The sequence below is a fragment of the Solenopsis invicta genome, chromosome 3 (genome assembly GCF_016802725.1).
Source record: "Solenopsis invicta isolate M01_SB chromosome 3, UNIL_Sinv_3.0, whole genome shotgun sequence".
NCBI lineage: Eukaryota > Metazoa > Arthropoda > Insecta > Hymenoptera > Formicidae > Solenopsis > Solenopsis invicta.
Window position 1 is genome coordinate 23,109,419 of NC_052666.1, and position 18,870 is coordinate 23,128,288.

General features: G+C 37.4%; 1 protein-coding gene across 7 annotated transcripts in view; it reads right to left on the reverse strand.

Annotated features, from left to right (window-relative positions):
• Positions 1–18,870, reverse strand: part of LOC105194268 (peroxidasin) — a 188,667-nt gene continuing 169,797 nt past the window's right edge. For all 7 annotated transcript variants that reach the window (XM_039446833.1, XM_026137252.2, XM_039446832.1 and 4 more), the window contains 2 exons: positions 15,780–15,919; positions 1–5,445 (listed from right to left, as the gene is read on the reverse strand). In XM_039446833.1, the coding sequence (XP_039302767.1) occupies positions 5,348–5,445; positions 15,780–15,919 (238 nt within the window). In that variant the 3' untranslated portion in view covers positions 1–5,347. The remainder of the gene's footprint in view (positions 5,446–15,779; positions 15,920–18,870) is intronic.

An 18,870-nucleotide genomic window follows, 5' to 3' on the forward strand; every position in this document is an offset into this window, starting at 1 on the left:
TTAAGTACTATACATTTTATTGTATCTTGCGTTCAAGTCTTTATAAATAATGAACAGTGAATATCGACATTGAATGAATTTCCTATCTCTTTCTCTCTCTCACACATTTTCTCTCTCTCTCTCTCTTTTTCTCGCTCTTTCTCTCGCTGCGTTTGCTGATGGACGACTGGGCATCATGGGTTCGTTCGCTTTAATCGCATTAATAATGATATAGTAGTACCAATAACGTACAGATGTGCTTACAGACTTGCTTTAACCGTTATCGTGGATACATTAGTATGGATGCATGGGGATGAAATATGATTAATGATGATAGAATATATTGGAGAACACGTGCATGCACGCGCGCAAATTCACGCGGCATGACGCGGCGTGCATACACCACACTTTCGCACGTCCTTCCCACCGTTCAGAAATTATGTAGCTGCCCGCGCGGCTTAACTTCTAATTTCGAATTACATTATCGAACACACGTAGATTATTTCGCTCGCAATCTCGCGCCCCTGCGCGCACAGACGTATACACAACGCGCGCCACCGCGCGTATATGATATTATCCAGAGACTTTTGCGCGGAAACGGTAATCGTTACGTCGCACAGTGGACAATAGCCGGGGTATAGCTGGCCGGGCAACGAGGAAGAAAAAAAAAACAAAGGAGAAAATATTAAAAACGAAACAGTGCTCATTCCGGAGGGCCACCTTTAATTAGAGATAATCTCCTGAGGATTAGCGAGGCCGGGCGCAGAATATGTTCTAAATAAAGGACCATTAAAAGGCGGTGTGCGTGGAGATAAGCGTATAAATTCGCCTTGATATCAAAACCTACCAATCGCGTATTCGTATTGTTCGCAAATAAAACGTACATAATAAAATGCTATATATGTGCGGAATAAATGGATTTTTAATCATATTTTGCATTAATATATTATTTTCACGCAAACGATAACTTTCAACAACGGAAATTTCACAAGCTTCATCAATAGAAATGCTATCCAATGGTCCATTATCTCGTTTTACTACTGTAATACACCAATATCTTCGGGGCTCGCTTTGGTAATTAACGAAAGGCAACTGCCCTTTCAGATTTAATACCACAATTATATTTAGGTAACATGTATCATTTTTATTAAAATAATTAAATAAATTTCCAAAAAAAAAGTAAAAAATTGGAATAAAACTATTCTCAATAGAGATTTAATCAAATTCTCTAATGTCCATTTTCATCAATGTAGATTAACTTTGATCCCAGTTTAATTTACTTTTTATCCTTCTTCCAATGTTTAGAACTAGAAAAGGATAAAGAGTAAATTAAACCGGGATCAAAGTTAATCTACATTGATGAAAACGGCCGGTAAGTCCTAGGCCCTAAATATTTCTGAGAATAAACACGATACATTCGATGCATATTCACTCGCGACTGAAAGCTTTCTCCCGTACTCTTCGAAAATGAATTCCGAGCGCGGGGCAAACGTGGAGCAGGCAAACAATCGAAACTGATGACATTCGGTCGTGTTGCCTGTCGGCGAGCGACAGCGAATAGTTCACGTGTAAAATCTACGTTTGCGCCACCGATGTAGTTATAAAACTGTCAGTCGTAGTTTGCACGCTTGACATTAATTCGCATAATTGGACTCACGCGGATTTAAGACCGTCTAAATTACTCTAAATCTTACGCGCTGCAAAAACAGGGGAATAGAACAGACGACTCACTCCCGAAGCTTCCATTAAGAGATAGGGGGGAGAACGAAGAGCGAGAAGCGAGAAGCGAGAAAGAAGCCGACGATAAACTGAGAAGAACCGCGAAAATGAGGGAATGAGGGAGGGGGAGAGAAAGAAACGCGACTTTGTGCACGGAAAGTTTGCTCGTGAAAATCGCGCACTGACGTCGTTACGATTCAACGCATTCCGATACTCATCCGGGATTCGGGCGGGCGCTCTCTATCTCTCGCTCGAAATAATAATTAAATTTATCGCGGGCGCTGGTTACGCGGACGCGGATGTGGCTTTCGCGTAGTAACGGATCGGGCGCGCGGCCGCACGCGCCTCGTTGAAATATTTTGCACCTGCTCGTGCAATAATGCCTCTGTTAAATTATCACATTACAGCCGGTGAACGGGGAGGGGCATTGCCGCGAGAGTAGAAACTACTGATTTACGCCAAACTAACCGTACGTCATTGTCAGGTAGGGGCTGCTTAACGGTTCATTTTCCATCGGCGCGATCGGTAATTTGTTGCCCGATCGATCCGCGTCCGACTTGTCGCGCTTTTACAGTGCCACACGTCCCGAGCCTGCACATTGCAGTTCCGCCCGAGCGATCTGCATTACACTCTCTCGTGCAATCGTATACTTACCGCGCTATGCCGTGCGAACTGGAAAATTTCGGAAATGCAAATATTGCTCGCGTGTTTGCCGATTTAACTCGAGTTTTCTGAATTTACAATCCTACATCTCCTCGTACACTATCGTCCCAATCGCTTCATTAGCTTTCAGAAATACTTTACACAAGTAGATCTAACATCTTTAAAACATAATTTAAAAGGCATGACGCGGAGTAATAAAAAACTAATATTCTTATAAGATTTCACGGTTTTTCCGTATACAAAGTAATTTAATTTTTTTACGTCTCTTATTTTTAAAATGATGAATTATGTTATTACCTGCGTTTCCATAAGATATGTGAATCATTGTATAACATGTTAACTCAAATAAAACGAAAATAAACAAAAATCTATATATAATGTATAATATTTTAATATACTAGTTTTCATAAAAAAAGATTTTTATATAAAAATGTGTGTATAAATCTTTTTTTATATTTCTTAACAAAAATAAAAAGTACCAAGGTTAAAAACATAAAACTTTCAAGAGTTTTATCCAATCAGCGTGATTTGTAGGCTAATAAAAAATTTACTCAACGTGAAGAGAAAAATGATCGCGTTAAATTTTCTCAAATTATAATATATCCTCGATAATTTTGTAATCTTCCGATAACCAATGAGATATTTGAGAACGTCAGCATATCTTGATTGAATGATAAATTTAAATCGCATTTTTCGAATTTATTCTACATTTGCTCGTATGAAATTAAACTTTCCTAATTAAATTTCAGATCCATTTTAAACAAATAGATCTACTATCTTTGAAACATATATAATTTACAAGATATGAATTATGAATTGAAAGCTCTTACCGCGGAATAATAAAAAGTTAATATTCTTCTACAATTTCACACTTTTTTGATAATATAAAGCAATTTAATTTGTTCACGTCTCTTATTTTTAAAATAACTTACGCTACTACCTGCATTTTTGTAAGAAATATAAATTGTTACTTAATATTCACATCAAATAAAAAGTAAAAATCAACAAAATAAACAAAAATCAATATAATATTTTACTACTTTTGTATGTAAGAAGCAGTTCCATGTAAGTATGTATGTATCTTTTCATATATTTTCAGAAGAAAATAAAAATAAAAGTAACAACTCTAAAACCACAAAACTTTCACAAGTTATCCAAGCATAGCGTGATTCGCAGGCTATAATAAAAATGTACTCAACAACTGGAAGAGAAAAATGGCCGTGTAAAATTTTCACAAATAACATTTATTACATTCGCGATGATTGCGTAATCTTTTGATAAGCAACGGAGTTTACTTGATGTTCGTAAGTATCAGGTGTATTTCAAGTGAATGACGAACGATGAATAGATCCTCATCGGCCACGTTCATCGCGCGTATTTTTCGTACTGCGAGCATGAAAACTACTGCTGCACAACGGCGATGTATCGCAATTGTTGTTTTATGCCCGACAAAGGCGTCGATTTCTTTGAGCCATTGCGAGCCTCGAAAATATTGCATCCATATTTTATCAGATAAAATCGAGCAACAATAACACTAATCGGATAAAATCGATGTTTTGCAATTTCTGAATAATAGCGATCGAAAAAATTTTGGTCGTAAAATTACAATGTCAATTATCCGTTGATCTTGGGAAAAAGATAAGCTTTGATTTGTTGTAAAGATTTGCATCTTGTAATGCAAAATTAAAATGTAGATGATGATATGTAGATATACGTGGAGTTAGTTCAAAGCCATCAAAAATTTTGGCGCTAAGAGAATGGAAACGTTTTTTTATTACTCTACAAAAACAACAGAGGGTAATTATGTAATTGCACGGATTCGGTCGAAAGAAAAGATAATCTTTTTTTTTTAATTTATAGTCACAATAGTCAGTAGTGCCGAATTCTTTGGACGGTGTCGTTCGACATTTCGAGAAATCTTATAATTAATTTCTAAAAGTACATAACAATTTACAGACAGAATATAAATTCAACAAATATATATATATAAGTATACATATATAAAAGTATATATATATATATACATTCCAAATCTTCGAACTTTATAAAACGCATTTACCCTCAAGGTTCGTCTCTTTCGATCGATAAACAGTTTTTCGTTGTCACACCCTCCGAAAAATGATGCATTAAAATTGGAAACAATGCATTCCTCAATTTAATTCAGTATTTAAATCAGTAACAAACAGAATGCATTTATCTCGCGGCATGTAACCTGTAAATTCTTTGCGATATGGGGATAAAACGATGAAATGAAGACGTCTTCGATTGCAATCGATCGAATCGTCGCTTGGTTATTTCTTTTTTTCTTTCAGCGCGCACTCGCGAAACACGTGTCATAGATAGTTGGGCGTTACATATCACATGAACGGAATGTCTCTTAATTAACGTATCCGCGTTTGAACGTTGCGGACGTGTAAATAACGTATGCATTAATAATGCAGCGTCAACACGTTAGTACCGAGAGCTCAAACACGAGGGAGAGACGTCACAAGTTTCTATCTCTCTTCCTGAAATTCACAGCGTGCGTTTCTGAGCGCGAACGCTATTCGTCCTCGACGCAAATCCCGCATTGATCGCCGCTGGAAGCGATTAGTCAAGTTTCTCGAGAGATACTCGGAAATGCTCTGTGGAAACTGATATACGCCGTCTCGCCGCGCCGTGCGACGAAACTGCGACGAGACGCCGTAGCTTCACAGTGAAGCTACTTGTCCAAAAGTTAATTCCGCGATCGAAACGGATTCGGATGATGTCCCCGTCGATATCCCCGCGCACACACGTACTTGCACCTCTTTTGAGCGAGAATATCTATATCCGTTCTACGTAGTCCGCATCTAATCGCATGTGTCGTGCGTGCGCGAAAGGAGCGGAGGTCCTGAAGTTTCCGTCCGTTTCGGAGAGACATTCCGGCCGCATGAGTCTCCATGGGGGAAAGAGAAAGTTAGCACCATTCGGATCGTAGGTCCAAAATGCACCGGGGTCAGTACGGTCACCTTAACAGCGATGATAGTGATATCACAACGGTGAAGATAAAGGTCGCCCTCGGGGCCGTGGTACCGCCGTGTTGCATGGCAGCCGGATTCTCCCCTGTAACAAATGTAAACGCCATTAATTTAACACGCTCTCTGCCCCCCCCCCCACTCCATCCCTGCCATCGATACTTTTATTTGCGGAGAGAAGTATCAAATTTTATCTGGCCGCAGATCGAACTTTTGGAAAACATTTGAAATGTTTACGAAAAATCGTCGCTCGCCGCCCTCGACATTTCGCTGATATTGCATCACGGGCAGAATGTGGCGGATTAAAATCCAATATCATTTTTCCAAAACACGTATTCTAACATATTATATTTCACGCCAAATTATGGCCTACGGGAGAGCTTAATACTGCTGAGTGTTTGCAAAAATTTGCGTTATTAAATCGCCGTCCTTCAAACAAAGCATTCGTTATATTCCATGATGAGGTAATACTAGTTTCATCTTTTCAACGAGAACAAAAGTTTCATCTCTTGAACGAGGATGAAAACAAACTGCATTCCCGGTTCAAAATTTAATAGTAAGAAAGATTTCTGAAGTGATGAAAAACGGAAGGTTTTAAAAGAAGTACGTGTATTGTACATGTGAAATCTTTGCTAATAACTGAGCGCAATATTTCCACTTTAAACATCTACTTCAAACTTGGTCGATAAACATCCTGTTATTATAACATTTCATTTGTTCACTTATCTGTCTTTCAATTACATTTCTGTTTTTAGTTCTGCTTTAAGTTCTGAGAATTATCGGTTTCCACTATCATTGTGATTTTAAGCCTCTGCTTTCAGCATGCTATACTACGAGCCTCTAATATTTATTCGTCTAGCTACAATGTCTCAAGTTTAACAATGCAAGGAAAAGTAAAGACTCGTTTCGCGTCCGGAAATATGTCCAGTGCACTAAGAGAAAAAAGTACTAAATTTTAATAATTGTTTGAATACTTGTAATGAAAAAATATATTAAATGTAAATAACTATTTGTTTAGTACAAGAATCACTAATGTAATTTAACTACCATTTTTTTTTACTGAATAAAATATTTATGTACCGTAAGTAAATATTTCATTGCAAATAGTCAAATAAATGTTTCTTGTAGTGTAGCACTAGCAAATTTAAACTGTTTTTTAGACTACAAATTTTTTCGACAAAACAATTTTTAAATATTTTATTACTAAAAAAAATAATTAAATTGCTAATTACAATAAATTGTTTTATCACATTGTATTTTTGAGAAAACTGAGCTTAAAAGTGTCAAAAATAACATTTTTGAGTATGTTTTAATTAAAAAACATAATTGCAATATGACATTCACATAAATATAGTACTTTAATTACATCGCAATTATATTCATAGTTTATTTGTGCTGTTAATGTTCTTCAAATCAAAGATTTTGCATACGTCACTTAAACAAATTAAATTTAAACTCAACTTCAAATTTATAAGCCATGCGGAAAGAACGATTTTGCTGAAGTATTTAAAAAGTTTGTTAGATACAGATCGAAAAATAATTTTGTTGGATCATCAAAATAGTTATGAAGAACATTCAAGGATTATGAGCAACGCTGCAGAAAGTTTTAACATTCTGGCAACCAGTTTAAATAGCCCTACATAATTATTTGGATAGTTTAACAAAAATTATTTTCAGGTTTATGTCTGGTTAAATTTTTAAACATTTCAGCAAAACCATTCCTTTCGTGTAGAAATAGTTACGCAAATTATTCAAATTGAATTGACTATTCCATCCTCGAAGGATTTTATTCATTCATGGATTTTAACTTTTTTTTTAATTTATCTATAACTGTAACTTTCTCTGCCAATACAATAGGTGACTTTTATAGATTTTTCGATAAAATAAATTTGTTATAGAATTGTCTTATTATATTACATTTTTTGCTGTTTCAAAAATTTAAAAAAAAATGCCAAGTACACACACACACACAATTTTGTCAAAAATATAACGTGATAGAACATATTCATTAACAAATTTATTTTCAGCGACAATAAAAGCTTGTAATAAACATCTTATCTAGTTTCTAGATAAGATCCGTGTCACTAAAATCCGTGTCAAACAATGTAAAAATAATTACAGTGAAAATAAAGATTTGTACTATATACATTGTAAGCAATCTATTCTCCGCTATAACAAGCGAAACATATTCCGCAGCAGCCAAATGGAATAACGTTTCAATCTTTTTATTTGTTCTGTCACGGGGTACCGTGATAAAAACCAAAAGATTGGTACACACATTGATTGCCCACGCTAGTATTTGGCTTTTGAATTGTCCAAAAATTCAAAATATAAACGCGAATTCGGTCATCCATAAAATCCGTGGTAAAATATCAAATGCGACGCAATCTCACGGTCGGCCGTAGCATTCAAAAGTGACAAGAATTGCGGTTTACACGAATTTCGTAAATGGCTGATCGAAACCGCCTGTCGCTAAAAAAAATTTACTATTTTATTAGTTGAAACAAACGCGACGTTTGGAAAGGATTGTCCTGTATTTGCTCCGCATTAGTCAATTCAATGAATTTGTAATTTATAATCAAAAGATGTTTATATTACGTATTAATTAATCTATGCCTCATATTTCGTCCAATTGATAGCGTATACTAGACTTTACGATCTTCCACGTGCGTGCACGCTGTAAACGCAGCAAATTTCTCTGCAATTTCACACGTAATCCAACGTTGTAACCATGTTTAATTATGAATACAATTAGGATAGTAATATACATTTTAACACACTTGATACTATAACATGTAATATTATATTATAATACTATGCGTTTACGTGCCAAATGCATATACATGTATGCAAAGTGTATGTAGATACATATGACAACTAACCAGATTACGCAACTTGATATCTTCATTATTTGGAATCTCTATCGCGCATACCATTTCTTTTCCCGCTCCCTTCGCTGACTTCATAATTAACTCTATAATTCATCTTTGCTTTCTTGGCACAATTGAACGTTTGGCACAATCGATTCTGAAGTTTTTCTGAAGTCGAAAACATGCGATCCGCGTAGCAGTTTTAGCGGCTGGTCATACGAACGACTGCCTCTCTCCCCAAGATTCAATTAAACGCTCTCCCAGTAGGAGAAAAATTTACAACTCTGTTTACGCGCCTTCCCGGTAAATCGGCTCTTAATCCCGGATTTTCGTCTCGTTAATTGAATCGTCTGAATCCTCACTGGACTAAGACATTTCGTCTCCTTTCACATTTTGCCTTATTGAAAATGTTTTTGTTAATGCAGCAAAGCACTGGAATACTCTTAACCATCACAAGCAAAGTTTATTCAATTTCATGTACAACTTACTTTCAATTTAAGAAAATATATGAAGGATTTTTTACAAAAGATAAATAATTTTTTTAAAAATCTGGATTATGGCGCGAAATCATTCTCTGTTAACAGCGTCATGTCATGAACAATTTTATATAGGCAAAAATACTTTTTCAAGCAAAAAACGGGAAATATATATAGAATAAATGAGTAAGTAGTACATATAAAATTTCCGCAGGACTAAACAAGTCGAGAAAGTCATTTTTTTTTTTTAAACAAATCCTTAAAATATAATCAAGAGAATAATTACCATATTTATATAATAAATGGTTTGAAGATAAGAAGTTTACTTTTTTGAAAATTTAACTCTTTTTAAACTTGTTTGGTTTTCGAAAAAAAAACCCTTCATACATGTATGTGCATGTATAATAAGATAGATAGAGTAATAAGGCCAAAGTACATTTCAGATGGTGAATATTTAATAGTTTACTAAATCGTTGAAAATTTATTCATTTGACAGGGATTATGCAGAGTATTTCGCTATTCGACCTCTGCTTAATTACGAATTAATCAGCCGATCACTCATATGCCGCACGCATACATACGTGCGATACCTCGTAATGTAGCGTGCAAATTCGGCATAATTTCATTGACTTCACTAATCACGTTGCACCATCGTGCAAGTACTCAATAGGATATTCGGACCTTCGTAAATTTACCAAAGCCGATCATAGGACTTTGTTTGATGTTAATAGAACCTCCCGTAATTTCAGTGTGAACATATCTATCACATTTTGAAGGGGAACCGTACACTAAACTCAATTTCAAATTGCGGCAACCGTTTGCTCCGGTATAGTAAAATTAATTGATGCCGTTTTGCTTCTCTTAGCTTCACGGGGGACGAGCGTAAATTTTAATTCGTGCTACCGGCTCCAGAATTGCATAATATTCCACGTAACCGCCCGATTAATCACACACTCGGCGCCTTGGAGGTATCAGTTTCTTCTGTTTCCGTCGCGCTCCAGGAGGGCGGCCCGAGTCGGGGACTTAAAGAATCGCCACGGCGGAAAAGGCGAAAAAGGCAGATGCGAAATGAGCTGTCAAGCGCCCTCCGTAGATTCCCTCTGTGTATTATACATGGCCGTGCGCGCGAGCGCGAGCGGAGCGGGCCTGTTAACTACATCTTGCGACGAGAGCTTTGCAAACTCCTCACGCCCGGCCTTACGTCGACGACGTAAGGACGCGAAGATGAGAAGAGAAAGAGAGAGAGAGAAAGAGAAAGAGAGAAAGACAGAGAAACAGAGAGAGAGAGAGAGAGAAGGTTAGTCGACGGAGCGCAGTGATGCCGAAGAGGCGAGGGCAGACTTCCGTGTCATAGGAGGGATAGAGGCGGGTCGACGTGTAGTCCTCCTGGAGCCTGCGGCTACGATTATTAATGGGTAGGGCGTGACACCCCGCGAAATAACCTCTCCACCCCCGCTTCTACACACGTACATACACACACACACACACACACACACACATGTGAATGCACATACATACGTCGGGGCCAACTACCGCACCAACTCCGAGTCACTTGTCTCCTCGTAGGCATTAAACTAGGCCAAGAACTACTCATTTTCGAGAGCGAACCGTCCGCCACTCACGCGCTCCTTCACCGCTTTTTCATCGATCACTTTCATCCGGTCAATCCATTGGTCATTCCACCGTTTCACATTTATTTCTATCATTTTGGCGTGCTACCGACTTACTCTCCTGTCTCTTTCTCTCTACTTGAATTTTTCTATCGTTGAATATTTTATTCCGCGAAGCGCGAAGCACGTCTACGTTACAAGGGTAAAGATATCTTACTCGGAATATAAACGTTAATTTTCTACGAGGAGAGACCGAAAGTGAAAAGATCAAAAAGTAAGAGAGCGAGTAGAAGAAGAAGTGTCGTGCGAGAAAGCCCTTCGGGCGAAAAGATAGTACCGAGTAGTGGTGCTTCACATCTCCAGCTTGCACCTAACTAATAATCGCGCGCATATTTCGAGAATAATTAAAAAGCAAAGAGGCCATTATATTGTTAAAAAAGTGTATTAATTAGAAAGAAACAACGTGAAAAGTGTATAACTGTGTCAAGCGTTTTCACCGGGAAAGAACCAAAATCACTCCGTCTTCTTTTTTCATTTTCGTAGATTCTACGTCAGAGGCAGTGGCTTTTATTGTTTGGTATATAACTGTTATACCCAGCGCATTCTCTCAGCGCCAACAAGTGCGGTTTAAATTTGCATATTAAACTGAAGAACTCTAAAGTTTATTTAAATATTAATATTACGACATTTGTGAGCTCTGCAATATTATTCTATCTTTTTCACGTAAATGAAATAAAGGAGGGCGTAACATTTCAAATATCTATTTTATCTGGCATATAGATATGTGGCATAATTTGCTGGAACTGTTGCCAAAGATGGCTGCAAGCTTCCGAGGCTATTACCGGTAAAGAGGGAACATTTGGAATCCGGTAGCCATTTCATGCAAAGCACGGCGCGAAGAATCGATCTTCGATTGATCGTGGCATTAGGATGCTGCTCATGCCGCGATGATCAAAGATGACCACAATCCCCCTCCGTCTCGGCAAATTGTTCACTCCGACGGACATCATTAGCGGCAATCACATGCATAAACGGAACCGATGAGTCGCGGAAGTACGAAACATTTCGCGATGCATAGAGCTATATGAAATTTTAGGACGTGGATCGACTCCCTTGCCACTGCGAGAAACTACTTTCGAATGCGAGCCTCGAGCGTCCAACTACTTGTCAAGCAAATTCGCATTACTTCCAGTATTATGATCGCTCTTGTAGTTACTGGCATACAACACCCACGGTAATAACTCTCTGACTTGCGCATTCCGCATACTCATCGCGATGGTAACGGTGGCTTAACTCTAACTCTACGCGGCTCATCTCGTGCGCGAGATAGTAAGACGCTTGTTTTGCTGGTAATGTGTTTTCGTAGGAGAAACATAGTTAAGAATTTCGTCGCAGCCATGGTATTGATCGAGCGCGTTTAGCTAAGGAGCAAATGTCAAAGGGCACGTGCATACAAATCTATAACAAATGAAGCACCTGACGTAAACCACCGCGTCTCGCAATCATAACTTTCTGATCAAGCTTTCGCGGCAAGAGCAGCGGAGTAACGGCTGAGCTGTCGAAGATTACACGGTTCAACAAAAGGATAACTTTAGAACGGAACTCAGTCATTTTCTAGTTTTTTTTTTAGAAGCTGAATATAAATCCCGATTTGCCACCATATTGCTCCATCGTGTCACAACTTTGAGAAATTTGCAGTTGAAGCAGTTACAAGGGAGTAGTTTCACGTACTTTGTCATATTGCGACTACGATGTGACGTGCTGGAGAAGTTTTATTGCAATCAAAATTAAGTAAATACTTTTAACTCTCAAAAGGAATTTTTGCTGTCCGTTTTAATTAATAAAGACGTTCATGATTAAATATAGGGTCTACTACAAAAAAAATGTGAATTAAATCATAATAATATGTTTGATGATTTAACAAATTGCTTTCAAATATATTTTTTTTAACTTAAGGTCACTGAATACGAATCCAATGTTAAAAAAGTGACGTGTTCAAAATGGATTCATATGATCAAAATTTAAAAAATTTTCTAATTTTTACAAAAATTTATATACTTAGAAGTCTTTTTTATTATTGAATACGATTTTAATGCTAAAATGGACGAATTAAAAATGATGAAATTAGTACAACTAATGAAAATTAAAACATGTTTGAACTTTAACAAAAAATTCACATATAAAGTTTCCCTTTTAAAATGAAGAGAATACAATACCTTTTATTGTTGATTCGAATTGTAAAAAAAAATGAGAAACGTGTGCCTGAATTTTTTTCCAAAACTACCACCAGTAACTTTTTATTTAAGTTTACTTTTTACATTTACTTTTGAGATCGTTTTAAAGTTAATAGATGTATTTAAAAAACAATATTTGAGACAACAATTTCGTTTCAATTTGACGTGTAATCTGAATCTACGATAAAAAATATATGTTACGCTTAAAAAATCCAACACCCAGTCTGTATAGTTCATTTTTGGTAGAAACTGAAAGTTGAGAATATCACTATTCGATAGAGCGCACTCTATTTAATCAAGCAAAATTTTTAGGATTTTTGATAAAAATCATTCTCTCCGTTTTAAAGAGATGTACGGATAGTCTGAAATATCCCGCATAGAAATTTTTCACATATATATATTCCATATTTAACCATGAATACTTAATTAACTATAATCGACGTGAAAAATTCTTTTTGAAAGAGCGAAAGTCCTAACAACATACTTAATTCCAAGAAAACTCCAGCACATCACGTATCATAGTTGTAATATGATAAAGTACGTGAAAATAGCTATTTTTTGCAACTTTAATTGCAATTTTTTCAAAACTGTGACGTAATAGAGCAATTTGGAAGCCAAATTTATATTCAGCATTCAAGAAACTATGAGAAATAACTAGTCTCATTCTGGTGTTAAAAAATAGTCATCTTTCGTTGAACTACAATATTAACGTTCTTTTCCTAAAAGAAGCTAGACGTAGATTATACGTCGCGAGCAAGCATTTCCTTGAGTGCTCCTCTCGTCAAACTTTACCTGGAGAAGATCGAACTCTCGTATTGGGCCGACTTAAGGTAATCCGCCGTAAATAATGCACATCCCCTATATAGATACGGCGTCTCTGAACCGCTCTGCCCCGAGCGCGAAAAGCCGCCGTGAAAACTCGTTGAGCTCCTTCGCCATAAGTTCGAAAGACGTTCCTCTCCCCCAGCCCACAGTATCGACCGCCTTGCAGTGGCATCGCCTATCCGCCACTACAAAGTCCGTGTTTAGCGGCATTTCCCACAAGAGCACGCGTCATCGACTCGACTTACGTGCTATTTCGTCGTGATACGAAAGTTTCGTGGTTTACGTCATCGCGAGATAAAAGAGCAAAGCACCAGGGAGAAAACGGCGAAAACATCATCCGGCAACGGATCAAAGGCGAAAGCTGAAAATTGCACGCCCGGTAGAAAAACAATTCGAGCTAAATATATTCGAGCAATGTTACGGATTACGGATGGCGTATCGATAAATTAGGACAATACATTCAGTCATTTAATCGAATTTGATTAACCCGAACGAAATTGCATCAATATTTATCCATGCTAATTCCACCGAAGAATGATCGTATTTGTCTATTTACCATCAAATTGTACATAGTTATTTGTAACTTTGAATATGAATGAACTATCTATCAACACAATAAATTAATTCTACCGCCCCGCGCCTGGTTTCCCCGCAATAAAACTTTCCTTCTCTTACATTGCTTCCATAACAAAATTAGAAGCATAAGAATTAGCACACTACGGGAGTAATGCACATTTTAAACGCTAATTTGAGTACGCCGTGAGAATGAAGAAGATTACAAAAGGAAGAGGAGTTTTGCGACAAGCCCGGCTTGCTGAAGAAAGAAATGGGTCAACCTGAATATTCTCAACGAACTTTTCTATGAATACGCCATGCGCCAGTATTAGACCGGAGTCCGGACACACGAAACAGCACAAGTTACCCACGTGAAACAAAAAGTACATGAATAAGTACGGGAGACAGCGTAAGAATAAAAGCAGCATTTTAAATGCATCTTAATGACACTTTGATATATATGTATATACAAGAGGTAAACAATATAATATCTGAGAAATACACTACTTATTTTATTAATAAGAGATTGGCCCACAATTTATCTTCGATACCTGATTTTATCCTTTGTCGGAATAATGTCATACAATGTTTGAATACTCAATCATGCTATGTTATATCGTTTTTCTAGCAAAACACCTCTCAAGGGAGATATTGGAGAAGAAAATTGCTTCTTTTTCTCCTTCGAAATCGCTCATGATTCCACCATATTTAAATTAGGCAGAATTACATTAACCGGAAAAGATGTTGAAGTTTTAGAGAACGGAGAACAATTTTGAAAAATAGAATGAGAATAGCAAATTTCCTTCTCCATCATTTGTGTAAGCAACTGAAAAATGTTCTGTTAAAAGAATAGTACAACGTTCCATTCTATTGGAACTATTCAAGCATTGTGCGATTTCATTCTAACAAGGATAGAATTTGTACTATAAAGACAAACAGTGGGCTAATTTCTTATTAATAAAATCAGTATTTCCAGATATTCACATTAGTTTTCGTTATTAGAAATTCTATTAATATTTTATCCATGCCCTGTGTACATATGATTGCCACTTCATTTCTCAATCATTTTCCTTTGTATCGCGAGAGCCGGAGAGTCCATTTTCTGTTAATACAGTCAGGAATGTTGTGTTTGGCGCAACAAACTCGTTGACAAAACGGAAATGGGGACCAAGTGAAGATCACGAAGAGCGATCGAGCAACCCGTCAACGGCAGCGCCTCCGTCTCAGTCGCGTCCGGCGCCGGTTATTTACCCTGATGAAATCACAGCTTTGTATTCCTCGACACGATCGATTGGTGCAAGAAGATGTGCGGAGAAGAAAGCGACGGAGCGACCGACCTCTTGGAGCGTGAGACGAACGAGGGCGGCAAGCCGAGAAACGGGTGGCGGTGCAGGAAAGAAAAGGGGAACCGGTAATAGGCATTGGCGCCGTTGAAAAGCCGTGGAAAATCAATTATCGACCGTGCAAAGGGGTGGAAAATTATATCGATAGGCGTTTCACGCCCCTGCGAAGGTGACTGGCACCCTCCGCCGCTCTCCTTCGGCTCTGCTAAACGCCGTTATCGGTCACGAGCAGAGACTGATCCTTTAACTGTGATTTCGAGCGCGGCTGATTGCTTGGGTCGGGTGAATTCTCTCTAATACACAATTATAAGAAAACGCAGCGGACAAATTATCGCCCGGGGCGCTCGAACCGCGCGTGAAAAATTATTTTCTTGTAAAAAAAAAAAAACGTGTGCTCGCTAATTGCATAATTCCTCCCGTCACACAAAATTTGAGCGTTCACTTTCGTGGCATCCAAAAAATATACTTCTCGAGAAAAATTTATATAGCGAAAACATAAAGAAACAAACCGTTTAGCACGTGGACGGACACCATAGTGGCTGCTGCTACGTTCGCCAGGGCACAGCTATAGTTCCCACTGTCCTTTTTATTCGCATTTGCAATGTAGAGCCTAGACACCGCACCGGCTGCACCCATGTCTGTCTTGACGCTGAAACAGAAAGCAGAACGTTCCGTATGAACCTTGACTACGTTATTGCTCATGTTTCGTAAAATAAAGAACAAACGTCTCTTCTGGAATTTTTTCGAGACGATTTTTCGAAAGAGAAACGCAGTGAAATATAGTGAGGTGTAGCAAAATAAAGATGCTTCTTTTTACAACTTTTTTTTAAACAATTTTTCAAGGAAGAAATATAGAGAGTAATGGAATTTTAAAAAAAGATATGGAATACTGTTCAAAATAGAATATATGATGAGACGAAAAAAAGAGGCACATAATTAAACACAACCTTTTTTTATCTTTAAAATTTATTTAAAAGATGGGATCTATTAAACCTGTCATTCAATTATAAACTTGGAATTATTGTTGTTAAAATAAATTTAGTATTTTTTTAGAGATGTGCAAATCAAAACTTTTTGCCACCAAATCGAAACATTGAAATGTAACTTTTAAATAATTATCGTTACATAAATAATAAATAAAATTTGTATCTAAAAAAACAACATTAGTTATATGATAAAAAAATCACTTTAATTTTAGAAAGCTGTCAATACATGCGATTGAAAAACTCTTATAATAGATTTGAAATTTTTGAATAGCTCGGATTCATAGAGATTCAAATCTGAATCAAATATTATCTGATTTGATTTGATTCATATTCAAATAGTTCATACATCTCTAGTTCCTTTAAAGTAATTAATGCCTTTTACTCAACATAAATTAAATGGGTCTCACAGACATGGCATCGATAACTGTGTTAAAGATTTTGACGTCACAGCTCCAGAAAATCAATTCATTAACAAATCTCATTTCTTACATTAAATACATTCGCATGATTTCACAGCGTTGAAGGCAATGTTGCAGCTGATGACAGACGACATGTCTGTAATTTACTGCGATAGCAGGTGGTAGTAAGAACGCCTTTGAAGAGCTTTTGAAGGAAAGAATATGAAACCGGGGAGGCAGTTTATATCAGAAATTTATCATCTTTCTCCGTGCGGACAAAAGTCTTTTTTTTATACCGCGCCGCAACACTGGGTAGTAAACAGATTCGCTCCACAGTTCACAACCACAGTGCAAACAAACAAAATAGCCACCCTCTCTATGTAACCCCTAAAAAATTATACGTCGCAAATCTCTCCCCGTAGAAAAAGCTTATCTGTAACGTACATAAAAACGTGTCCCATAAAGTTATAACCTATGAAATATAATTTACACTTTAGATCTATTTGTCACTTTGAGAATATTCATGGGCACGTAGTCTAAACGGAAATAATTAAACAGAGATCGGGATACATAGATATCACGAGTACACAAATGTAAATCTAGTTTAGAATATCTTACTTTTACTTTTCCCTTACAGAAATTTAATAGTGTCAGTATTAAACTGGCCAGATTGATTAACTACTTAATCGTCTCGAAATCTCCGAAAGAAAGGTAGGTATGGATTTTGGATCAGTAAAAAAATGTAACTGTAATGTGAGCTTTATTTTTCCAACGCTGAGATATAAAAGAAACAGCTCTGCTGACTATTCTCAGATTATATTATAATTGCATAATGATGTATAATTTCATCTGTTATTACTTAAATAAGCATGTTGATTTAATTAATACATATCTCGGTTCATTAATTTATAGGTGAGCAATTGGTTTTTCCTGTCTTTGCTGAAAATAGTTTACAGTGGTTTTAACGAGTTTTGCAACTACAAGCCTCAAATATAATCATTCCTAAGAAACTTTCTAAGAATCAGAAACTCGTTAAGACTCTGCAGGGAAATATTCAAGAGGCAAAAGTTATGCGGGTAACGAATCAGTCGAAACCTTCGTACACTCCGAGATAGGCTTTATTATTACTTTGGTGCGTAGAAAGATCGACCAACTTCGTAGTCAATGGGAGGATTGCCGCCGCGGCGCGATCCGTATTTTCACGGCGGACGGCACTCATATTTAAACCTGTTTACACGCAAAAAGTAAGATAAAAGTTAGCCTATAACACTTAGGACCACTCACGCGCCTCCAGCGAATTAAGCTGATGAAATAGGGCATTCAAAGGAAGAATAAGAGAAAGGCGGAGAAAGGCAAAGAGGATGTTCCGTGAGCGAAGATGGAAGAAAGGCGTAAATCAAGTAGTTCGCCCTCCAGCAGCTGGCTCTGACAGATCGGGTACTCCCCCCGAGCTTTCTTACCACCGATCCCCAGAGCAAAAAGAAGGAGAGAATGGAGAAGGGGGAGGGTATGCGCTCGCGTTGCATATCGCCCGCGCGGTAATGCCGTTCGTAGTAATTTCACATGGCGTTATATCGTTCGAATTACATCTCTGGTATTGCTTGCATAACATATTGCGCGAAATTAAGTGAAATTCACTTGTTGCGAGCCTGCGTGAAAGTTTGAAGAATCCCTTGTTCACCGGCTCAGGGTATGCTATGTCGAAGAAAAATTGGATCCCCGGAAAGTACTGAAGGCGAATAAAACATTGCGCCGGTGATGCGTGTATAGGAGAAACACAGGTAAAAGAAGCAGTTGTCTCTACTTTGAATTTGTGAAAGTTTAACGACGCGTATGATGGTTACTTTAGACGTATACTACACTCATCTTACACATATCCGTTTCGTAGGAAGATCTTCGTAAGAAAATGAAATGTACAGGTAAGGATTGCACGGTAAGGATACCGCGCTTATATGTAGAAAGAAAACTGGATTTTAAAAAAGATCGAGCATAACATTCTAAGAAAACAGACATGCCGATAATGCCGGAGAAGGCAGAGGAGAAGAATGCGGTACTGACAAACAAAACGTTACTTTAAGAATTTATTTGAATAGGGTCCGAGTATTGTAAGACGCATTTTCTGCCTGTCTTACCAACTGGCCACGTCGTGCTTTATCATCTCGCAAAACTGTTGCGGCATAGTCCTTTGAGAGTAGCATGTCGAGTGCCTCCCCAAG